General features: G+C 39.9%; 3 protein-coding genes across 5 annotated transcripts in view; 2 read left to right on the plus strand and 1 right to left on the minus strand.

The window, feature by feature from the left end:
• The window catches only part of LNX2 (ligand of numb-protein X 2), a 72,334-nt gene extending 50,418 nt beyond the window's left edge, over positions 1-21,916 (minus strand). The window contains exon 1 of the mRNA XM_017676431.3: positions 21,676-21,916. The gene's annotated coding sequence lies outside the window, so the exon portion shown is untranslated. The remainder of the gene's footprint in view (positions 1-21,675) is intronic.
• Positions 21,917-23,618: 1,702 nt separating this feature from the next.
• LOC118969486 (protein POLR1D-like) overlaps positions 23,619-25,885 on the plus strand; it is a 40,187-nt gene continuing 37,920 nt past the window's right edge. For 2 of the 3 annotated variants that reach the window (XM_037003886.2, XM_037003885.2), the window contains exon 1: positions 23,619-23,758. Coding sequence is in view for 1 of the 3 variants with exons in the window: in XM_037003884.2 (XP_036859779.1) it covers positions 23,733-23,758 (26 nt within the window). In the remaining 2 variants the exon portion in view is untranslated. The remainder of the gene's footprint in view (positions 23,759-25,885) is intronic. The other variant, XM_037003884.2, reaches the window with a different exon arrangement.
• LOC108407260 (RNA polymerase I and III subunit D) lies at positions 23,626-25,284 on the plus strand. The gene is made up of 2 exons (XM_017676432.3): positions 23,626-23,758; positions 24,705-25,284. Exons 1-2 carry the CDS (start codon positions 23,733-23,735, stop codon positions 25,078-25,080), a joined length of 402 nt encoding a protein of 133 aa, XP_017531921.3. The 5' UTR covers positions 23,626-23,732; the 3' UTR covers positions 25,081-25,284.

Genomic DNA, 25,885 nt, shown 5'->3' on the forward strand with positions numbered 1-25,885 from the left:
TTATCATCTTTTTTTGGGGGGTGGGGGAGTGGTGGAGAATGAACATGTTTAGCACTTAAAAATACTTAAAAATTTTTAAGTCCTATATTATACCCATTTATATCATTATTGGCCAACTAATCAAATAAAAAAGTTATCTACATTAGATGTTAGGATATTCTTTCTCTAACTTAAAATTTAATATATAGAACACTAAAAGCAGTGCTAACTGGGATGGGGATCATAGGGGACCTACTTTCTTCTCAAATTTGCCTATACTTTCAAAGTTTTCTAAAATGGTCATGTATAACATATAATAAAAACCAAGTTTTTTTTATTAAAGAAGCAATGCATGCTCTTTAAATTAATAAACATTGTGTGACTTAATAAATTGATAAATAATAGTGACAATAAAGTGAACAAGGGTAAGGAAGAAAATAACAGAGCACCTACACAGGCAAGGGGCACACATACACAGGTACCCCTAGCTTCTTAGCAAGGCTGCAGATTTCCTGCAATTCAGTGGTAGGAGCATCAAGTGGGAGGAGTATACAGACCTTCATGATCTCCTGGGCATAATTATTTCCTTCCATATGCCAAACAGAAATTGTCCATATTAAAACTTCTCAAAAGTGGTAGGTTTCAGTAACATATCCTATGAGATACTAAAAGGGGATTGGTTGAAATGATTTCACTCATCTGTGGAGTATAATAACAAAGAAAAACTAAAGGAACAAGATAGCAGTAGATTCACAGACACTGAGAAGGGACTAGTGGTTACCGAGGGGGAGGGGCTGGGGACTAAGGGGCACTGTAACTCGTAATCACAATATAGGCAGGTCGTGGCAAAAAGCAGTAGAGCAAGGAGAAGACGATTAATGACTCTTATAACATCTTACTACACTGACAGACAGTGACCGCAGTGGAGGGGGTAAGGACTTGATAATATGGGTGCATGTTGAAACCAGTGCGTTGTTGATATGAAACCATCATAAGATTGTGTATCAATGATACTTTAGTAATTAATAAATAAATAAAATGGCACAGTCACTTTAGGAAAAAAAAGGGGGTGGGGTGTGGGGATTGGTTGAACCAAGAAGATTCCAGAGAAAGGGAATCAAAAATAACCCAGGCACTTCCTATGACACCTAGCTCCATAAATGGTTTGTCCGGAAGTCACACACTCAAGAAAACACCACCCCAATGAAGCCAGGGATGTGAATCTGACCAGGACCCGTCCTTCCATGCCTCCCTAGGGTAAATACCCATAGGCATCCAGAATTTGGCCAAACAACTAAGATAAGTGCAAAAAGAGGTCATTCGGTGTATCCAATATGTTTATGTGATGGGGACTCAGCCGGTGAATTCTGTGAAGAAGTCCTTAAGACAAAAGGTCCTGTTTTGACCCTCTCCTTCCCAATGAAGAGCCTAATAGCCAAAAGAAATTTTTGATCAACTCAAAAGCCCAGTTATCCTATACCCTTATTACCTTAACTCCACCCACCAACTTTTTAGCCTTTTTACATCTCAGACATAATCGCAGCCACCCTCTGTTACTTCTCCCGGACCACTCTAAACCATCCAGCTCCCATCCCTAACTGCTCACCATCAAGGGTCCGATGGCCCATGAGCAATTTGCTCCCTCACCACAATTCCCTCATTTCAAATACAAGTGTCCCCTGCTAGCCAAAAGCACAGCAGCTGTACGAAACATTTCATAAGCCCAAATGGGCTTAAAGTGAAAAGCAATTACCACTAATTTCTACGAAAAAAATTTCCCCAAAGTGTTCTGAATGTTCCCAGAGTCCAAAAAATTAACCTCGCTTAGGTTTTTCTGATAGCATAGGACACATTTTGCTGACGAATGCACAAAATAAATAAAGATAAAGCACGGATGTTCCAAGTGAAGGCAGGCTGAGGCTGAGATGCTGAGTGCAGCTCCCACGGAGGGAGCTTGCTGGGGCCACCCTTGCTGTTCGGGGTGTTGCGCTGCATCTATACCAGCTCGCTGCCAAACACACACCAACTGCTATGTTTACTTTTTGCCTTTTTTTGTAAAAGTGAAAATCCTCTTCAGATTTCTTTCAGCTAACAAAAATAGGCTAAAAAAGTATGTAGGCCTTTTGTAAAGGCAAAGTGACATAATGCAAACTTTCCAAAAGCAGGGGACACCTGTACTTTTGCCTAACTACTCTTATTAATCAAAAATATATATAAAGCTACCAAAGGGAGCTTCTATTAAGCGTGAGAGAACCAGTTTTTCGAACCTAAAGGTGTTAAAATAGTGGCTGCCTATTTTACTCCAAGTTAAATAATTCTACCCATAGAAAGAAACAAGAAGGAAATTTCTGACTTATGAGAAATTTACTAATCTTTCCAAAATACTCTATCTCGATATTGCTTCTGAATGAATCTGCATTTCATGGCCAAACATTCTGTACTGCAGCCAAAAAATACTTACTGAGTGTCCACCATGTGCCAGCTAGGCTGTGTACTAGGCAACTAAAATTGATCACCTATCCACAGTTTCATTTACTGAACACATTTAAGTCTCCATTTTAACTGTACATTTCACAACAGTTTTCAAAAGAACTAACAGATTTGATCAAAATAATAAGAAAAATTTAGTTTTATTTGTGGCTCTTGGCAGACAAAATGTTTTTCATACATACTCTTCATTTTAATTCATTTCCTTGGAATGTGAAAAGCAGATAGATGCACAAGTTAAATGCCTATTAAAAGAAAATCTGGCTTATAGAACAATCTTAAAGCAAACATCAGAAATCCACTATCTAAAAGAAAATATTTTCTATTAAATATGATTTTTATAATTATATATTATTTATAAATTGTGAGGATGCCTTTTAATGACCTAAGTGCCTAGTACACAGAGTTTACAGATTCATTTTTACTATTACAAACCTTCTACTTTTAACAAAGCTACATCATCTGTATTTCTAAAAACAAATTCTAATGGAAAAGATGGCGAAAAGGATGAGATCCCATGGAGGTACATTAAACGTACAGGGAGGGTCAGCCCTAGATCAATCCTATTTCAGAATTTTACTTTCTTAATCCTTTCTCTCCTTTTCTATGTCATTTCCTTCCTCCATTTCAATATCACATTCTCTATCCTTACCTACCATATGTTTTTCAAACTAAATCTCTGTAAGAAAATAAATCTCAATCAAGTGACCTGTATATGATTTATGAAAATTAACATACTACCTTGTTTTAAGGATATTAGTATATAATAGAAGACAAAGCGAACCATTAAAGGAATAAATCTTTAATTAATTTAAGATACTGCCAAAGAAATTTATTTGAATGGAACTCAGTTAGCAAGGAGACTTGCCAGGATACTCCCAGTTTTACAACATATAGAAAGGTGCCTCTTTGTAATATTTAACCTGCCTGCATGAAATTCTCCAACAGAGAGTGATTCTCTGAAGGTAACTCCCCTAAGTTGACATTTTCCTCTCAAAAAATAGGCTTCTAGCAGCCTTCCTGTTTTTTTGTATTCTTAACTGTAAAATTCCCTATCATTGGATTATTGCTAGAGGGAAAAACCTGTCAGGCCTGATTATCAGAAAGAAAGCTGCCCTTTCATTTATGGCTGGCCGGCTTCACTAAAACCTAATTTCATGGCCAATAGCACTCAGGTCAATACTCTAAGAAAGACAGCTGTGTACAGGTATGGGGAGCAGACATTCAAGGTAAGGGTGTCAGGGTTAGGTGAAATAAAAGAGCAAAACGTTAGGCAAGGTGACAGGAAAAAGAGAAATTTCTCTTGTGATAATTAGCAAAAGTTTCTCTAAGAAGCTCTCTGGCTCAGAAACAACAGAGGGACTCTCGGTGGGCAGTTATGGGAGACCAAGGACAAACAGCTTTAAAAAGAGAAAATGTTGTGAGAAGAGTTGGAGCACCACATATGGGAGGATGCATATGAGCTGGTAGAGGGAGGGTGGGAGAGAGAGAAGGCTGGAGGAAGTGGCTCAGCAAGCCACTGAAGAGTTGAGTCCAGAGATGATGTGATTAGGCCGCAGGGCAGGGGAGGCAACTCTGGTAGCACGTTTGGTATAGGTAAGTGGGGAACGGCAATAATGAAGGAAGGCAAACTGGAAGTTTTTGCAATGTCAAGATGAATGGTAATGAGAACTTGAAGTAAGGTTAATGACCAGGAACAATCAAAGGAGGGGTGGATTTGAGCCATCTTTTGGATGCAGAAACAAAAAACAGCAGCAAGAAGGTGAGAGAAGAGGTTAGCATGCCCAAACCAGAACAGACGTACCAAAGGAAAAAGAACTACAGGTGAACTTTCCTCACAGTTCTCATCAAATACACCTTCATTCTCTATAATTCAAGATTTGTTTCTCAGTCACAAATAAGAAATTTCTGGACATTTCCCAAAGCCAAGATTTAATAGCCCATTTAATATTTTACTTTGTGAATTATACTCTGTTGAGAAATAAAATGTCTTCCAAGATTTAGAGAAAAGTGTCCACCATCAGGAGAAGTTGTAGTTCAGACCCTAACCTTCAGCTCTGAACAACGGCTGCACTGCGCTCAGAGCTGCACAGGTCAGACAGCTTCTTCTAGCTGGAACTTGCCACATAGGACTGGATGGGCACTCGGAGAGAGGGGTCTCACTGTTGTTTAAAACTAAAAGACAAAACAGCAACCATGGTCTACACCTATGGCCCACATGTTCCTGAAATATCAATGTCCAATAGCCTAAAGAAAAGCACAGCATAGCCAGGAAAATACTAAGAGGCAGGCAACTAAAATGAGAAGTGAGAACACAGGATGAAGACAAGACTATTAGGATTTTTGTTGTGAGAAAAAAAGGAATAGGACCGATGTCACGAAGAGATAAATAGTCCAAATTAAACAGATTAATCTTGAGGGCAATATTGACATCTAAAAGAAATGGACTTGAGGAGCTATTTATAACAGCTAATATTATTGAGTGCTTACATGTGTCAGGCATGGTATTAACTGAGATGGAGAATAAAGAGATTTAATTCTCATGATAACCCTGAGTTTGGTAGCAGCAGCAGCTTTATCCCCATTTTTCAGATGAGGAAACTGAAACTAAGAAACACTAAGTAACTTGCCCAAGATACCAAAGATAGTAATTGATGGCATCATGACTCAAATCAGGCAGTCTGATTCCAGAGCTACATACAGCTTTTAAAGTATATATTGTACTTCAGTATATAAATATGTAGAGGTTGCACAAGTCAAAATATGCACATGCTTTTACATATACATTTACAGACACACACACACATGTATATGTTCATACAAATAAAATGGATAATAGACTCACAGGGAAATTATTAATTTTCTGTTGTTAGCATCAGGGAGGCTAATTTCCAGAAGAAAACAACACATACTGCTATTTATATAAGGGCCAGAATATTAGATGGACCTCATTTCTTAGTCTATGGGAATCTCCCACAGTTTTGTACTTTCATTTTTATTTTTACTGTGATAAAATGCAGACTTCAAAGCTGACATTTCTTTTTACTTCTACAAAATTCAAGTAACTTTTTGCTCCTACTTTCAGATATCAAAACCAGTGACATAATGAATGAACACAAAACTGTAATAGCATTTCAGGTTTTGAGCTGTCCATTAATCTCTCTAAAAGCTTCTTGGAAAACATTCACTTCTATTTCCCACAAGGCACAAAACTTGTACAAAGTTCTGAATGGAACCTTTATATATAAAAGGATGTATATAAAGAAGTGTCTTGAATGATGCTTAAAACTTTCTTCCTAGGCCTTTAAGGTACAAAAGGACCTTCATCACAACACTGTCATTCAAGGCCATCTACTACTGCCTTGTAAATGAATGTTTCAAGATCTGGAATCCCACCTGCTTTTTCTTGCCAATGGCTCTAGGTTATATACACAATTTGGGATATGACTGCCTCTGTCCTTGCTAGCATCCTCAGGGCAACCAGAATTTACAATTCCTAGTAAGAAAAGTTCACTTATGTTACAGACAATATAATTATGTTCTTACAATGTAAAAGTCAACTCATAACACTTATGAACAAAGCATTTATTAGGAAAGAAAATAAATAAGTGATAGACAATACAAATGAAAAGAAACAACAAAAGTACCTAGTAGAAATGGAACACCACTGCACACATGCTTGAGCAACTCTTGCTCTCCAGCAAACTATGTTAATGGAAAGGAAGAAATTCAAGAGTATCAGAAAAAAGTAAACATTTAACACTTTCCCTCAAATTAAATTTTTACACTTTGGACCTCAAATTCAAGAAACATGTATCTAAAAATATTTAAACTTCTGGTCTTGGTTAACAATGACAGCAAACATTACCAGAGAGTATTACAGCAACCTTGACAATCTTTTGGTTCCTATTCCCATGGAAACAGTTTTAATGAATAAAACTTAACAGTAAAACATAATGTCTTTTTTTAAAAAAGCAAAACTTTGTCTTGTTTTCCCCTATCAGTTACCATGGCACATAACAGGTACATACATTAAGCACCAGAAAATTCACAATTCACTCAACCAATATTTGTTGGCCATAAGCTGCATGCCAGGCCCTGTGCTAGGGGACCAGGTAACTGCGGAGAGCTAGACAGTCCCCGCCCTCTAGTACAAAGACATTAATTAGCCAATGACATAAATGTATACAAAACAATACGAGTACATAACACATTATCAGAAAAGCCTAACAAGGTGGTTCAAAGGAAGCTTCCTGGAGAATGAGATGTTTTAGCTGAAATCTGCGGAAGGTCAAGGAAACTGAAAGAAAGCTCATCAGACAGCCTGAGGACAAGCTGGGAAGTCAGCGCGTAAGATTACTTCATAAAGCAGTACGGACAAGGCTAAGGATTTGGGTCTTGATTCTTTAAGTAAAAAAAGCTACTTGAAGGGTTTTACCAAGGAGAATGACAAGATGAGATCTGAAGTTCAAAAACTTGTTCTGGACATATGGTGAAACAAGACTTACAGAGAAGTCAGAAAGAATGTGGGGAGTGCAGTTAGAAAGCTGTTAGAGCAGTCCAAGGTGAAAAAGAGATCTTGAACCCGGACAGTGGCAGTATGGAGGGGGAGGTTTAGAAGTTTAAATGGATGGATACTGTGGAGGGGTAAGGGTGAGAAAGACAGACTTGTCCAGGTATAGACAGAATGTACCTCAGCGTAACAAAGGCCATATATGACAAGCCCACGGCTAGCATCATACTCAGTGGTGAAAAGCTGAACCATTTCCCTCTAAGATCGGGAATAAAACAAGGGTGCCCACTCTCATCACTTAGTCAGCATAGCACTGGAGGTCCTAGCTAGAGTAATTAGAAACAAGTAGAAAGAAAAAGAAACAAATGGCATCCAAATTGGAAAGGAAAAAGTAAAACTCACTATTTGCAGATAACACATAATTATATACAGAAAACCCTAATGACTCCACAAAAAACTGTTAGAACTAATAGGAAAATTCAGTGAAGTTGCTTGATACAAAATCAATATATAAAACTCTTGTGTTTCTATAAACGATAATGAATTATCAGAAAGAGAAGTAAAGAAAACAATCCCATTTACAATAGCATCAAAAAAAATAAAATACCTAGGAATAAATTTAGCCAAATAGGTGAAAGATCATAAGACATAAAACTATAAGACATAATAAAAGAAACTGAAGAGAACACAAATAAATGGTAAAATATTCCATGCTCATGGATTGGAAGAATTAATATTATTAAAATGTCCATACTGCCCAAAGCAACCTACAGAATCAATGAAATCCTTATCAAAATATCAAACTTGTTTTTTTTTCACAGAAAGATCAATCCTAAAATTTGTATGGAACCACAAAAAAACCCAAATAGCCAAAGCAATCTTGAGGAAGGACAAAGCTGGAGGCATCATATTACCTGATTTCAAACTATATTACAAGGCTAAAAGAATCAAAACAGTATGATATTGGCATAAAGACAAACTCAGATCAGTGGAAACCCACATATATGTCAATTAATTTATGACAGAGGAAACAAGAATACAACGGTGAAAGGGCAGTATCTTCAATAAATTATGTTAGGAAAACTGAATAGCCACATGCAAAAGAATGAAACTGGACTACTCACTGTCCTACATTATATAGAAAAATTAATTCAAAATGGATTAAAGACATGAATGCAAGACCTGAAACCATAAAACTTCTAGAAGAAAACACAGGGAATATGCAACTTGACATTGGTCCTAAGGTGATTTTTTAAATCTGACACCAAAAGCAAAAAATAAATAAGTGGGACTTAATTCTTTTGATGTTACTATTTTACTTGTTTTGAGGCACCATGAACCCTGCCCATGTAAGGTGGGAATTGATAAGTGCTGTGTGTGTTCTGACCTCTCCATGGACCAGCCAGCCATGCCCCCATCTCTGTCCCTCTCCCCTCTGTTTAGTGAATGCAACAATACTGAAATTAGGCCAGTTAATAACCGTACAATGGCCTCTAGGTGCTCAAGTGAAAGAAAGTCTCATGTCTCTCACTTTACATCAAAAGCTAGAAATGAGTAAGCTTAGTAAGGAAGGCACGTGGAAAGCTGAGACAGGCTGAAAGTTAGGCCTCATGCAGTAGTTGGGCAGGTTGTAAGGAATACAAAGGAGAATTTCTTGAAGGAAATTAAAAGTGCTGCCCCTGTGAACACACAAATGGTAAGAAGGCAAAACAGCCTCATTGCTGGTGTGGAGAAAATTTCAGTGGTTTGGACAGATGATCAAACCAGCCACAATATTCCCTTTGGCCACAGCCTAACCCAGAGCTAGGCCTTCACTCTTCAATTCTGTGAAAGCTGAGAGAGGCGAGGAAGCTGCAGAGGGAAAGCTGGAGGCGACCAGAGGTCGGTTCACGAGGTTAAGGACAGAAGCCATCTTCCTACATCAAAGTGCGGGTGAAGCAGCAGGTACTGATGGAGCAGCTGCACGTCATCCAGAAGGTCAGCTAAGGTCATTCATGAAAGTGGCTACCCTAAACAACAGATTTCCAATGCAGATAAAACAACCTTCCATTGGAAGAAGATGCCACTTAAGGCTTTCATAACTAGGGAGGAAAAGTTAATGCCTGTCTGCAAAGCTCCAAAGGACAGGCTGACTCTCCTTTTAGGGGCTAATGCAGTGGAAGCCAATTCTCACTGACTATTCTGAAAATTCTAGGCCCCTTTAGAAGTATGCTAAATCTATTTGGCCTGTGCTCTCTCAGTGGAACAACAAAGCTTGGATAACAACACATCTTTTTACAACATGGTTTACTGGCTATTTAAGCCCACTGTTGAGACCTACAACTCAGAAAAAAATTCCTTTCCAAATATCGCTGCTCATTGACAATGCACCTGGTCACCCAAGAGCTCTGATGGAGATGGACAATGAGATGAATGTTGTCTTCATGCCTGTTTACACGTCCATTCCGTAGCCCATTGATCAAAGAGTCATTTTGATGTTCGAGTCTTATTATTTAAGAAATACATTTTGTAATGCTAAAACTGCTATAGATAGTGATTCCTCTGATAGATCTGGGCAATGTAAATTGAAAGCCTCTGGAAAGGATTCAACTTGATGCCACTAAGAATATTGGTGGTTCATGAGAAGAGGTCAAAAAATCAACATTCACAGGAGTTTGGAAGCAGTTGATTCCTGTCCTCATGGATGACTTTGAGGAGTTCAAGACATTGGTGGAGGAAGTACCTACAGAGGTGGTGGAAATAGCAAGAGAGCTGGAATTAGGAGTGGAGCCTGAAGATGTGACTGAACTGCTGCATCTCATGATCAAACTTGAGCAGATGAGGAGTTGTGCTTATGGAAGAGCAGACAGTGGTTTCCTGAGATGGAATCACTCTGGGTAAAGATGCTGTGAAGATTGTTGAAATTACAACAAAGAATGTAGAATATGACCTAACTCAGCTGATGAAGCAGTGGCAGGGTTTGAGAGGACTGACTCCCAATTTTGAAAGTTCTACTGTGGGTAAAATGCTATCAAGCAGCACCACATGCTACAGAGAAATTCTTCATGAAAGGAAGAGTCAATCAATGAGGCAGACTTCATTTTTGTCTTACTTTAAGAAACGGCCACAGCCACCCCAACCTTCATTAACCACCACCCTGCTCGGTCAGCAGCCGTCCACATGGAGGCAAGACCCTCCACCAGCAGAAAGGTTACAACTTGCTGAAAGCTCAGGTGACAGTTTGCATTTCTTAGCAATAAAGTATTTTTTACGTAAGGTATGGACATTGTTTTTAGAAATAATGCTATTGCACACTTAATAAACTATAGTATAGGGTAAACATGACTTTTATATAAATGCTTTTTTTAAGGTAATATAATTCAGATAAGATCAGCAATCACCTTGAAAGGCAATTAAGTTTCATTTCAAGAAGACTAGCAAATTAAATAAATTTTGAACTGATTTAAATCAAGGCACAGAGTATATGTTTAAAAATATCTTGTCTATGTAGATATACACATGAATATATACACATAAAATATGCATGGAAGGATATATAAAAAACTCTTACAGTAGTCAGCTCTGGAGGAACCTGGTGAGTCGGGTTGGGGTAGAGGGCTGGGAGTGAACCTTGTTCACTAAGCATCTGTTTGACTTTTATGTATATGGATCAGAGCTTGTACAAAGGGAAATAAAGTAGAAAGTAGAAAGCAGCGAAGCTTGGTTCCTACGTACACGATTAAAACTAAAAAGCAAAGCAAAGACGATGTCCATATCAAAAATAAAATGATTTTATGGAACACTAAAAATGGAGTAGTATGCCTGAGATAATGCTTCTTCCTCGCTGCTTCATCCCCAGGTTTCAAAAAAGAATTAAAACACAAGCCTAAATATTAAGTGTCAATTTATCTGCAAAGTGACTTCATACCATAAAAATGGGAGAAATGCAGTTATTGCTGCCTAATAGGAATCTTTTGCAAGACACATACATAATTTATACCTACTCTAGTCAAACTCATTGACATGTCCAGTGTTGTAACACATTTCTAAGAATCAATTTAACATTCAGCTGTAATCACACCAGCGCAGATACAGACAAATTTGGGTTTTCTTGTGTTTACTTCAACTACTGCTGCTTAAGGGAAATCTGCTATTATATTCTTTGTTGCTAAAAATGCACCACGACATCAACTGATGAGTCATGGGTCACACTCCGTATTCTTCTGTACCCAAGAAAGCAGGGCACCAAAGTCTTAGACCTCAATTGTAAATACTGCCTAATCAGCTATGTTACAAATCAAGAGTTCTTTATAAATTGACATAGGTGATAAGTCGTTTTTGAACAGATATGAGAAACTTTAAAAGTGAAAATTCCACGAGGATTGATAAAATCATTTTCTCTCCCTCTCCTAATAACTGGTAGGGTTTTGTTTTTCCTAATTCAGAACATACGAATACTAAGTACGGTTGAGATGCTGACAGGTTAGAAATTCAAGTCTGTACAAACTCAACAGAATCTTAACTCCATGCAAAGCCAAATTATCTGAGAAATGATTCTCCAGATGCCCTGCTTCTCCTCTTAATTCCTTCCTGTTTTTGTTTTTTAGTCATTTCACTGAGAGAGAAATCTCTAGGAAAGGGTATAAAAGGGCAAGAAACAAAGATGACACTGTTTTTTGGGGGGCAGTACTAGGAAGAAGACAACTAAGACAGGAAAGGAAGTCGGAAGACTGGTTGTAGATTTTAACCACCAGTATAACACACTGTCGAGATTGAACCACGTCATCTTATTTCCATCCTAGCATGTCATTATCTTTTTCATTAATTTGCTTATCTCCTCCTGCCCCCAGCATGTAAACTCTGTAAGACCAGGGAACCCACTTGTCTTGTTCTTTGCTATATTCTCAGCAGCTAGAACAGTGTCGGGCACATAACAGACATTCAATAAATACCCACTGGGTAAGAAAGATCTATGATCATTACTGAGCTATCTCAGGATCTGCACAACCACTAAAATGCTGAAATCTGTTTTCTCTTGAAACTATTCTTTACCTTTTATGTATAATAATAATAACTTTTGCCTTGCCACAAGACTCTCTCTCCAAGTTTTGCCATTTAAATATCATATTTGTATTGAAATATAGTAATTTTAATGAAACATAATCTGACTAGTCTCAATTTCTCCTATAATTCACTTTCATATTCCAAATATGGTACACAGGACAGAAAAGATATTCAAATATTTGTTGAATGTATGATTTTTTAAAATTATAGCTGGTGGGATTATTAATTTTTATTTTCTTTTCAAAGTTTAGGATTTCCTAAATTTTCTATATTTAGCACGTACTACTTACATTCTTAAAAAATACACATTGTAAGAAGAAAAAGAAAACCACATATACCTTTCTGCCCTTATGTACTTGACAATGTATGCAATAAGGCAAATCAAATAGAGGTACTGCTGGCTTCCCAAGAATTTGAAAATAGAAAAATACTCTTTAAAATGGAGATTTTAATCTTTTAAAATTAAATTAGAATCTTTATTTTTAAGAATATTAAGCATTACCTTCCAAAAGATAGTCTTCCATAAATTCTAATATACTTTGAGAGCAATTTCTTTGTTTTTTATTAACAGAACATTTTCTTTTCAAATGGTTCAAGTAACCAAAAGAGTAATTCTCTCTGAAGACACAAAAATTGCTGTATTATGAATAAGCATTTTAAGAAACATTTAATGGTCTATGTTGTTTTCTAGCACCAAGTTTGATTTATTGCCTCCAGAGAACCTAAGCCATAAATTTAAAAAATTCAGTCACTTGTCATATTTAGCAAGACTTAAGTCATACCAAGCAACTTAACATGTAAACCTTTTGTAAGAAAAAAAGTTTATACAATTACATTAGTTGAAAGTTGACTTTGATGTTTAAGCACTCAGATTTTACCATCCTTCTATATCCTACAAAATGGGTTCCTTAAAAATGTTTTAATCCTTTCTGTAAATATCCCTCATATCATTAAAAAAAAATTCAGACTCACAGAATAAATCCTGAAAGCTTTCTTACTGTTATTATATACCTTCAAAGGTAGAAAGATCATACAGATCTGCTGACGAATGGACTCCATGTACCTAGAAAAGGAATAGGTCAGAGAGCCAGAAAAATTGTATCTATTTTTAACAAACTCTGAAATTAGTCTACTGAAGTATCAATTAATGTATTTCATTTATAATGAAAGCAGAGAGGTTAAAATTAGAGAAAATAATGAGGTTAATAAATATTTCATGAGATCTAACTGTTATGAACACTTTTGAAATCTTATTAAATGGCACTGACAGGATAATCTTAGGGCATGCTTGGCAACTATAGAAAAATGCATTACATATTTAATAGCAGAGGCACAAGATGCAATCACTTGCACTCTGATACCTGCTTTCTTCCCAGTCATTTCATTTTTCAGCTGCAGCTAGCCCTGCACTACTGATTGTTTCCACATTGGTGTCTAACAACTACACAAAATGAAAAGAACAGAGAAATTCACACCAGAATATATACTATTAAGCACTATCTCAGAATTGTGTCCTAGCCTTGTCACTGTCATTGATTACCCCAAATTAAAACTATGCCATGTTATTGCAGAACTTTCTCTCATTTCCATAAATTAGATCTCAAAAATATGTTCAGAATATTTTGTTTGGACCCTTATCTTACATAATATCCAAAAACTGACTCAAATGAACTTAAGTCCTGAAACTGTAAAACTCCTAAAAGAAAACACAGGAGAAAAACTTCATGACATCGGATTTGGCAAGCATTTCTTGAATATGACACCAAAAGCAAAGGCAACAAAAGCAAAAATAGACAAATGGGACTATGTATCAAAGTTAACAACTTCTGCACATCTAAGAACACAATCAACAAACTGAAGGGCAACCTAAGGAACAGGAGAAAATATATGCAAACAATACATCTGATGAAGAGTTAATATCTAGAATATATAAATAACTCCTACAAATCAGAAACAACAGAAATCAAATAACCCAACTGAAAAGTGGGACAAGGACTTGAATAGACATTTCTCCTAAGATGATATATAAGTGGCCAACAAGCATAATGAGAAGATGCTCAACATCACTCATCATCAGAGAAATGCCAATCAAAACCACAATGAGGTATCATTTCATAGCTACTATCAAAAAAGCAGAACAAGTGTTGGTGAAGATGTGGAAAAACTGGAACCCCTTTGTACTGTTTTTGAGATTATAAAATGGCTCAGCCTCTATGGAAAACATGGAGTTCCTAAAGAAATTAAACATAGAACTACTATATGATCTAGCAACCATTTCTAGGATTGAAGAACTGGGATCCAAAAATATTGAAAGCAGGGTCTTGGAGAGATATTTGCACATCCATAATCACTGCAGCACTGTTCACAGTAGCCAAGGGTGAAGGCAACCCAAGTGTCCACTGACAGATTAATGGATAAACAAAATGGGTATATAAATACAATGTCATTATTACTGGTCCTTAAAAAGGAAGGAAATCCTATTATCATAGAACATGGATGAGCCTTTAGATTATTACAGTAAGTGAAATAAGCCAGTCACCAAAAAGATAAATAACATGATTCCACTTACATGACGCACCTAAAGTAATCAAACCTATAGAAACAGAAAATAGAATGGTGATTCCCAGAGGCTAACGGGAGGCGTTAGGGGGAGCCACTGTTTAATGGGTACAGAGTTTTAGTTCTGCAAGATGAAAAAGTTCTGGAGCTGTTACAACAATACGAATGTACTTAACACTACTCAACTGTACATTTAAAAATGATTAAGATGGTAAATTTTATGTTATGTTTTTTACCACAATAAAAATTGAAGCAGTATAAAACATTTTTCTGTTAAATTATTTTTATAAAATTCCTTTTGCTTTTACTTTAACCACTGAAAACTTAGAATCTGCACTGAGATGTGCTATAAGTGGAAATATAACCAGATTTAAAATACTTAATATGAAAAAATCAAATATCTTATTAATAATTTTATATTGACATGCTAATACATTTTTAATATATTAGTTATATATATATAAATATGTTATGGTTACATATGTTATACAGATATTATATAAATGTAGTTATATATATACATTTAACCAAATATATATTGGTTATACATAGAAATAAAATGTTAAATTTTAAAATATTTTGGTATGCTTTAAGAGCAGTAACTAGAGGAGAATGTGGGGTCAATGGGGTTTGGTTATGTAACTTTAAGACTGCAGCGTATTTATAGGCTGGGAGAAAAAGCCAGCAGGGAGGAGATATTAGATATAAAGGGAGTGAATTGACAAAGCCTCTCCAGAGAGATACTTTGAGGCATGGAATCAAGAGCACACGTGGGAAAGTTAGCCTTCAACAGAGCTGGGACTTAGGTGTATAAACTGGGAAGGGGAGGGATAGAAATCTGAGAAATCAAACCAGATCATGATGAAGTGACCAGATGATCTGCAGATTCGAGAAGTTGGACTGGATAAAAGGGTTTATTAATGACAAAAGTCTAGAATAATCCATGCATGATGAAGAACAAAATCCTCATGAGGGTCTGTAAAAGCCTATGTGATCTGCCCCTATCTACTTTCCTGGCCTCATTCCTTATCACTCTCTCCCAGCTTTCTCCCACCCAGCTTCCCATCCTCCCTCAAAGTGCCATCCATGTCCACAGAGGTTGTCGAAGTGACAACGTCCACAGAAAAGGTTTTAGTGACTCCTGGCTCCACAGAGACTAACTTAGTTCCTCTCAGATCCCCAGACAGTACCCAATGTCAGCACTATCCACAGAAATAGAATGTGAACCACATGTGTCACTTTAAATGTCTAGTGGTCACATTACAAAAAAAGTGAATGAATTATTTTCAATAATTTAACCCAATATATTCAGAATATTATCATTTCAATTCAACATGCAATCAACATGAAAAATTGGGATCTTACCTTTGATGTTAAAGTCTTCAAAATTCATACGTAACTAACATTTATAGCACAACTCAATTCAGAGTAGCCACATTTCAACAGCCACATGTGCTAATGACTCCCAAATTAGACATTACTCTGTATTTTTCTTTAAAGCACTTACCAAACTTTGTAACTATACTGTGTGTTATTATTTGATGAATGTCTACCTCCTCTAAAATGTAAGCTCTAAGAGAACGCCCCAGTATTCCTAAGTGTCAGAGCACTCAGTATGTGCCAAATAAACCTTAATTGACTGAGGAGGATGAGGGGAGGGTTGGTGAGAGACAATCACCAGCATTGAGGGCTTGGCCTCTTACTGGTGTTACCAAAGCAACTCAGGGAGAGAAGTAGATTTAATCAGAACAGGGGCATTATCTGCAGGCACAGAAAAAAAAAAACAAGTTCAAGAGAGGCAAAGTTGTCAGTAAAAGCATATTCCAGGTGCTTAATGATGGACCGCAAACTGGATTATTAGAAGACCTCATGGCCAGTAGGTGTTAATGCAACAGGGAATGGGAGGTGGGGTGGAATGAAGGGATTGGCAAACTGCCCCCACCCAGAGGAAGGGCACTATAGCATAAAGTGTGGGGGTGGGAGGGCTGGAAGGACAGGACAGGAGGCCATGGTCAGAGAACGTGAGACGGAAATTTTAAGATTTCTAATGTGGAAAATTGGGCGGAATGTTAAATACAGTGGAAGTGAAGGAAGTGAAGGGGAGTTGAGAAGTCAAGGTACTAGAAGTGAAGGGTATCAGTCACGTGCTTCAAATAATTAACTCTTTCTTGACTGAAGGTCTCAGGATTTTACATTCTACAAGGGCAAAGACAATCTCTCATGTTCCACACGGCCCAGGGTTAATAACACCGTGTATACTTAGGTACTCGTTGAATAGTACTGAAAATCAAAGTTCAAACATCAAAATCATGTGGAAGGGAAAAGTGGCAATGGTCTCAATAAAAAATGAAATAAGTAACATGTAAGTGAAGGACTCCAATTTATTTGTTCAATAATTATGTTGCGAAATAAACAGCATTAAGAATTCTGATAAAAGATTTATTTTTGAGATTGGTAGCTAAAACCCCAATTTGGCAGGGAGGTAGTGGGGAAGGGATATAAACATTTCCCAGACTTACTTTTACTTTTATTTGAAAAACAAAGTAATAGTCAACAGAGCTTCTGGAAGCTTGATTATAGACAAGTACATCTTATTTTACATAAGATAAACATAACACTTTTTACAATGACCCTGATTACACACTTTAAAGCAATTTGTTATTTAAAAAAGCTCTATGACATTCTTTCAAAAAAGAAAAAAATTAAAATCTCATTTGTTTTCCACATTTGAAAATGGTATGCTTTTTAAGTGGACATGTAATTATTTATAGCATACTTATATTAAGTATATGTACTATATACACTATAGTACCTTATATACCATATATACTTCTACAGAGTCACAGTTTTAGTTGCTTATTGCCTATTTGCTGCATTTGTTTCTATTCCTCAGTTCTCCTACCCAGACTAATTTGGAGGGAAATCATTTTTCCCTTACATAATTTCTCCACTGAGATCCAGCCTCTCAGAAGCAATAGTCCTAAATTTCAAGGCTGGAAAGCTAAAGGTGTCAATTATGCTGAAACCCTCTCGGCCCAAAACACATCTACTCTTTTCAGCTTTTCTTATCAAGACATCAGAGACTGCTCTGGAGTTTTGCTAATGACCAAGAGACGGCAAAGTTATGATGCCACTGTCAGGTTAGCTTTGAACAAAGCAATATATCTACGGAAGTCTGTTCCTGCCTACCACACCCCAAAACTAACACAGTAAAATGTGAAAAAGGAGGGAATCATAAAAATAATTATAACAGCTGGCACTAAAATCACTGTCTCATAATTGCCACAATTCTATTATGGTTCCTGTATCCTCCTATAGGTACATGAAACACTTTAAAATTCTCTCCTGGCTCAAGTCTCTCTTTCATCTTCCCTCTGACCAATCATTATTCCCAAAATTTGAGAAGTCTGTGGGCCAAGACAGATTAAAGCTGACAGATACAATTCATTCATTCATGCGTACATTCATATTTATGGTTCTAAGTACATGGGGATTCTTCAGTGAGCAAAACAGATATGACCCCTACTCTTTGAAGCATACTTTTTAAAGTACAGAACCTACAATACCTGCCTCTTTTAATAGCATACAAACTAGAAGATGAATTATTATAATGTATATCATGGGCACTTGCTTTGCAAAAAATTCCTCTTAATAACTTCTCACTAGGCTAATACACAAACTAGCCATTTCTTCTAACTCCAATCAACCAAAAAACTTACATAACCATAGATTTTTCTACGGTTTTGTACTTTCTGAGCAAGAGAGACATATGAGCGGAAAACTACAGGGAATTTTACTTTGTAACTCTCTCCGTAACAGAGTCATTTTTGGCCTGGCCAAGTCTTCTACAACAATAATTCCAAATACAAGATATATACAGATATCTCTCTATCTATATATATATAAAATATGGGTTGTATATATGAAAATACTTATTATACATATATATCTTATATAGAATTATATATATGTATGTGTAGATATGTATAAACATACTATATGTATGTGCATATATATATATACATATATACACACATGCACATATACATATTTTTTTAACCAACATTGCTTATTCAGTGGAGTAGAACCTTTGAAATGAGACCTTTGATTCTTCTAGAAACCTTGTTGGATTTCGACACAGGAACGTAGGCATAGAGTGAACTTTATTTAGCCCAGTAAGCTTAGAAAAATTAAATGGTTCTGCCTAATAAAATTAAAAAGGTTGGATTGGGAGGGAACAATCAGAAAGGACTAGAAAGGTAGGGCCAGCGAGATTATATGAGCCTGGAGTTCTCCTGGGATGGTAGCCGAAATGTATTCAAACGACAGATATGCCTAATATTCAATATCAACACTCCTGGCATGGCTATCATGTAAACCTCTCCTCTGACTCCCTTTTCCACAAATTTTCCATTAAGCTTACAACACCCACAAAGGCTTTCTGTGATCTTTTTTCTTTTCATTCTTTTCTGGTTCCTGTCAAACACATCTACCCAACAACTTCATCACAGACATCTCAACCACCCACAGGGCACCTCACTGGGTTGGTCCAAAACTCTTTATCTTCCCTTCCCAACTCTTACCGTCAATTCCTTTCAACTGCTCCTTCTCTTATCTTTCAACATTCCGCAAACTCATTAATGCTGTCATCGTCACTGAAGGAAAAACTAATATTTACTGAACATTTGATATATACTAGGTACTCTGCCAAGGGCATTACATGTATAATTTCATTTAATCCTCAAACTCTACTAGACAAGTACTATGATCATTTCCTAAATATCAGGAAACTATCAGCTCAGTTAGGATAGTAATTCTAAGGGTAAGTGATGGAATTCAACCCCTGTTCTGACTCCACAGCCAGCTTAATCAGTACACTCAATGCCTCCAGTCAAAAAACCTAGGATTCATCCTCTCTCATTAATCACATCTAGTCACATACCTAGTCCAACTGATATTACCTTGTAAATGCCACACCATCTCTATTTCACTGCCTTTGCAAAAATAACAACTAGCACCTACGAAATCTTCACTATGTGCCAAGCACAATTCTAAGTAATATGCAGACTTTTTTCAAGGTTTATCCCCTCAAACCCTATGAAATGAAGAACCTAAGAAAGAGAGGCTATGTAGTGAGTGATAAGAGACAGATTCAAACTCAGACAATATGAATCAAGAAACCCTGAGAGAACTCCTATAGTATAACAGCTCCTACTCTGTCTTATTACCTCCCATCTGGACCCTCACCATCCTCCAGACTGCTGCAGATATCTTTCTGGAATGCAAATGTTATCATGACATTCTCCTGCTTAAAATTAGCAGCTCTGTATAACTGACTGGATAAAGTCCAATTTTCTTAATTTGGCATACAAAATCCTTCATGTTCCTGTTCAAGTCAGTGCAATAAATATTTGATTGCCTACTGTAAGCAAGGCAAAGTGCTAAGTGCTCTGAAATGAATAATATACCAGCCCCTGGCTTCTACTCCAAACCTAGACTTTGTGTCCTTCGGCCAGAATAACCTCACACAGATCTTATAATGCAGCACCCTCCATGTTAGTCCTTTGACTTGGAATGTACCTGGCAAAATCCTACACCAAACTGAAGAGGAAGTGCCTATGTCAGGCCTTCCCTAACAAACTACAGGCAGAAATGCTCCCCCTTTTAAGTTCCCACAGCATTTTGTTTAAATTACTTTTGGGTAGCTAGTGGAAGAGAGGTATGGATCAGCTTCCAAATAAGACTGAGCAACTTCAGGACAAGACATACCGCTGCCATCAATGCCTGGCATGCAGTAGGCACTCTATCATTTGCTGAATGAATAATGAAAAACTTCTAACTTGATGAGTAAAGAGGTACACGATACAGAATTAGGAATGTTAATGTAACACGAGTGGCCAAATTAAAAGTAGTGTTACTCTACTTTGGTTCCGATTTGGCCCACATTTTACCCCATGGGAAAACTCACATGTGGGACCTGGCCAAGGTAAAAAGGCAAAACTTTGTTATTCATGGCTCAACAAAGCTGTGGCAGGCCAAAAAGGATACTAGATCAAAGTCCATTTTCTAAAGGGGGTGTGGAGATAGGAATCAAATCTATCAAAGTAAACAAAATTGCTCTACTGAGATCCTACTTCATCAGTGCTGCGTCAGAGTACAGCAAGGAAAAAAAATCAAAATCTGTCCTGGGAGGAAGGCCAATTTACATTTAAGTACTACTGCTGCGAGAATGTGAAATTCTTAAAGTGAAGGCTGTTCCAATAAACCGGAGCTCACAACTGTTTCCTCCTCCTGAACTGCCACTGCTTTTCACTCAACTTCGTTTCTGGTATCTGTTAAAAAGGAGCATCTGTATAGTTAATCCAGGCACGAATGGACTGTAGCTGCTGGCAGATATGAACACCTTCATTCATAACCTTCCATGTAAACTGAAATATCCAAAGAAACACTACATATAGTCAAAAGTTTCTCTTTTGAAATAGGGCATAAAGCTTTGAAAAGCGAATGGTGCTTTGTGTGCAACTGTTTCCAACTCAAGATCCGAATTTTGAAATTTCCCCCTCGAAGATGTCAAATCTCACCCTCTCCAGCCTGAAGGGAAAGGTGGGCATTCATAGGCAACAGGCGGGGCGGAGGGTCTCTGCCTCCATTCCTTTCCAGGGTAACAAGATCCGGTGTAAGGCAGCTAATGCAACTCTCATTCACCACACATAGACACAACAAAAACTCATCCCCAACCTCTTTCCCCACTGAAAAAGCAAACGACGCGAAGATCAGCAACACGGTGGCCCAAACCACCAAATGGTGACAGCCGGGGGCCGCCAGCCTCTCCCCGGCGCCTGCCCGGCTGCGGGCACCCGACGCGGGGCAGCCCATCCCTTCCTCCCCGGACGAGCGCGGCCAGCCCCACACCCGGGTACACGTCTCCCGGAGCCCCGGCGAGGGAGCAGAGCCGCGAGGACTGCTGCGGCGCCGCTCCGGCCGCCTCCCGGGGCGCGACGGCGCCCCACACCCCACCGACGCCCGCATCTGGGGCGGCTGCCCGGGACCGGCGCGAGAGCGCGGAGCGAGGCGGGCAGGGCAAAGTTACTCACTGGGAAAGCGCGGCTGCCCGGGGCGCGCACCGGCTCCTGGAGCCGCAGCCCGGCACCAGCTCCGCTCTCCGCGGCCCGCTGCGGGAACCGGGAGCGAGCCGGCCTCCGCTCCACCCGGAATCGCCGCCAACGCCGCCGCCGCCAACGCCACGGATTTCCTGGCAAGAAGCAAACTCTGGCCAAGACTTCACTTCTCAACCGCCCCTGCTGCCTTCCCGGGGGCGAGCGCCAGGGCAGAGCAGCCCAACCCGACACACACCTGGACCAATCCGAACCGCCATAGGGAGGGAAAGGGGCGGTCCAGAAGGCGTCTCCACCTATCGGAGAGATCAGGGGGCGGGCCAGAACGGGCCGTCACTCCCGGGTTAGAGTGAGCCCACTCCGCCCTTCGCCGCCTGCCCTCCCCCACTCGCTTTCGCCAGTCCACGCTGCTTGCCAGATTTCCTAGCAGAAGATACCCGGGAGAAGTGTCTGCGCTCTCCGCGGACCGCCGCTAGGCGAGTGCAACAGCTGGCGGAGGCAGTGAACATCTAAGGGAATAGGGGCGGGGAGGAGGCAAGCAGAACAGGTGGCGCAGGAAGGCAGAAATGTAGGTGTGTGCGGTGAGAGGACAGCTAGAGTAGGGTGGTAGGAACTGGGGCTGACCGGGGTGAGGAGAGCAGGAGAGCGAGGAAGGGAGAAGGGGTTATGTCAACAAGAAATATTAAGAATGAACGTTTCTAAGAAGTGCCCGGCGTGAATGCTTGGGTTATCTAAGACAAAGGCCTAATTTATGGTCTGTAGGGCAAAAGTACATCTGCTTCATGTCGGGATAGTTTTCAGGGGAATGCCTTGTGCCTAGATAATGATCAAAGAAATACCCCGTAATGACCATTTTTGTACGTGCTAACTCGTAGTTTGAGACCGTAACTTTGACATCATGACATATTCTTTGTTAGAAAACGTATATGATCTTGTAAGAAAGCTCGCCTCTGCGGAGCACTTTTTCTACCGAAGGGCTGTGTTTCCGCAGAAGCTGTGCTAAACCTTGGCTCAAATAAAAACTCTTTTCTGGAGTTTGCTCTAGGATTCCTTTTCGTCCACAGTTATTAGCGAAGAAAAACACCTGAGGGGAGGTGAGAGAAGAGGTAGGAAGGCAAAAGGAGGGCAGAGAGCGAGCCTGGGTGGTGGAAGTTTGCCCAGGCGGGAGCAGAGGCACCTGGGAACAAAGGTGAGAGGGAGGTTCCGAAGGTGAGGAGGTTTAAGAAGCCTAGAGAAAAGAGGAAGTCCAAAGCAAGGGAGGACTGCCTACTCCAGGAGTATAAAGGAGTCCAGGAGCGGAAGAACGGAGGCCGGGGGTGCGGGGTGGGGAGGAGTTTTCTTCCCAACTCTCACTGCCCCCAGAAATAAAAACAAACGCTTGTCCTTTGACCCACTGGAGATGTGCAGTTGCAAGATCCCGAATGAATCAGTTACCTGCCCTCGGAAACCCATCCTACTCTGTCGTGGAATTCGTCAAGGTGTATTGGCGGACTCTAGTTTAAACCTGTCGTCCATACCCACCGCCCCCAAACTCAGGGTTAGGGGGTGCTTGAGAGTAACACCATCCCCCACCGGTGCAGCAGTGAGTTAGGACGAGGCCAGATTCCCTCCCTAAGAAGGGAGGTGATACGGAGGCGTCAGGTAAGGCCCCGCCCCCTTCGCCATCACCTGAGGGAAGGTGCGCGAGCTAAGCTTAGGGGTCCACGCACCGGTCTCGGCATCGCGGTGGGGCAGAGGCCGGACCCCACCTAAATCCCGCTAGCTCCGCGGGCGGGCTACCATCCCGAGTGCCAGGTGCGCCGCGTGGGCCGTGTCTCCGCCCTCCTCGCGCCGGGGGCGGGGCCTCGGGGACGGAGCCTGCACGCCCCGCCCAGTGGCTGGGCCTCTCCGCGCCGCTGCGGCTCCGCCTCCGTCCTTCCGTCCTCCGCTCCTTCCGACTGTTGTTCCTTCCTTCCTGCTTCGCCGCACGTTACGAGGTATGGGGCATAGCCTCCGGTCGGCCAGCACCACCTGAGGATCCCAAAAACCGCTACGCCATGGAAGAGGACCAGGAGCTGGAGAGGTAACGGCCGGGCAGCGGCTGGCGAAGGGGCGGGCGGAGGGGAGCCGACCGCGCCCTACGAGGGAGCCGGTGGCGGAGGGGTCCACGGCCGGTTGGGGCCTTAGCCTCCGCGGCCCGGCCTGGCGGCGAGGCCTGGCTGGAAGGACCAGGGAAGAGAGGGAAGTGGGCGCCTTGGGTGGGGGACAGAGAGGGCCCCGACTGGGAAGAGGGGAGGGGGGGAGACGTGGATGTGTTTGAATAGGGACGCTCAGTGCTAGATATCAAGGAAGACAAGTTGTGGAACCAGAGTTAAGTACCAAACCAAACCGCCCTCCCCCAAGTAGAGCAGCAAGAGTAAGTAAAGCTAACGTATAAACTCACGTACCAGGCCACAGTTGCCGGAATGATGGCACTGCACTGGTGTGGTCATTCAGGCCTTAGTCCTTGTAGTGCCTCCGCTCTGCAGACTGTCATTTTATGCCACTGTGCGCTTTCTTTTTCTGCCTCCTGCTTGATTGACTCTTCTCAGGCTTTGCATTCTAGTTTTCTTACCTCCTGCAAATGAAACCATAGTTGGGCCTGTATGTTGATAATCAGTGGTTTTCTGCTATTTTAAACTCATTTTCATCCTCTAGCAGGGCCCATCCTGTTCTAACCCTATTCCTTTCTTGTGACTATACCAAAAGAGTATTTTAGTAAACATTCAAATGCGTTTTAAGGAAACCCCCCCTTGTGGACTCCCCTATGTGGACAGTCAAATGGAGTAGGGAGAAATTACAGGCAGTTAAATTTTTATCCGTAGAATATGTGGAAGCAGGAAAGTAAGGGGCTAATGCTAATAGTTCTGTATAACTGGAGTGCATTAAGAGTAATGATGTGTTGCGTTGTGATACAGTAAGTGAAAAAAAAAGCTAGCTACAAAACCATATTCAGTATGATCTTATTTTTATAAAAAATATGTGTGTAGAAAAATATCTGGATTGAAGACCTCAATGGCTGAAGGCAAGAGGAAGACAGCCCTGGAAATGGTCCAGGCAGCTGGAACAGATAGACACTGTGTGACATTTGTATTGCATGAAGAGGACCATACCCTAGGAAATTCCCTTCGTTACATGATCATGAAGAACCCGGAAGTGGAATTTTGTGGTTACACTACAACCCATCCTTCAGAGAGCAAAATTAATTTACGCATTCAGACCCGAGGTGCTCTTCCAGCTGTTGAGCCATTTCAGAGAGGCCTGAATGAGCTCATGAATGTCTGCCAACATGTGCTTGACAAATTTGAGGCCAGCATAAAGGACTATAAGGATCAGAAAGCAAGCAGAAATGAATCCACATTCTAGTCCCTTATGCACTATACAGGAAGGACTCTCCTGTAGAATATTCTCTTCGTGATCTTGCAAAACCCAGAAGTAGAAGCTTGTGATCACAACATGATCTGTCCTTCAGAAAGGTGTGCTTCTAGCTTTTAATCCAATACGGCTGTTGGAACCCCTGCAAGAAACCTTTGTATTCTTCTAATAAATTCCCTCTTTCATTTAAACTAATTCGAGTGGTTTCTGTTCCTTGAAACTCAAGGTTGAGTGTTCTAGGTTTTATTTTTCTTTTAGTTAAGCCAACATTGAAAATGAGGAAACTATGAGAAAATCAGGAGTCTAGACAAGGTCTTTGATCAAGGGATTTAAAGGGACTATGCATTCATGGCTGTGATTGGGGAGGAGGAAGAGATGCAATCAAGCATCACCCCAGATAGACTGGTTGATTTTTTAAAAAAGGAAAAAAAGTGAGAGTAGAGGGATAACTTGGCTTCTTGCTAGATATTTTTTAGTAATTCATGAAAGAATTGCAACCTTTGCTGTTTGGTTGGTTGGGCCAGCATGGGGAATAATTTGAAAGCATTCTGAGTATTCTGATTTCACAGGAGAATTTTAGGTTGTGTCAGGTTCCATCATTGTGGTAGCATTTATAGGATAGATACCAGTTAACTGCTTTAGTTTCAGGACACTGTTGGTCAGAAATGACCTAAGTAGGTCAGGACAGTTTAATTATATTGTAGAAGGAGAAATCCAGGCTGACCAGGTAACATTTCTGTTCCTTAGGTAAGTAAGTGTAGCTTAAGGTTTCATAAAAGAAGCATTATTTGGGAGA

The sequence above is a fragment of the Manis javanica genome, chromosome 1 (genome assembly GCF_040802235.1).
Source record: "Manis javanica isolate MJ-LG chromosome 1, MJ_LKY, whole genome shotgun sequence".
Lineage (NCBI taxonomy): Eukaryota > Metazoa > Chordata > Mammalia > Pholidota > Manidae > Manis > Manis javanica.

Coding starts and splice junctions, on each gene's coding strand:
- LOC108407260 (XM_017676432.3), top strand. CDS start 23,733: ATGGAAGAGGACCAGGAGCTGGAGAG. Junction 23,759..24,704: donor GAGGACCAGGAGCTGGAGAG/GTAACGGCCGGG, acceptor ATATGTGTGTAG/AAAAATATCTGGATTGAAGA.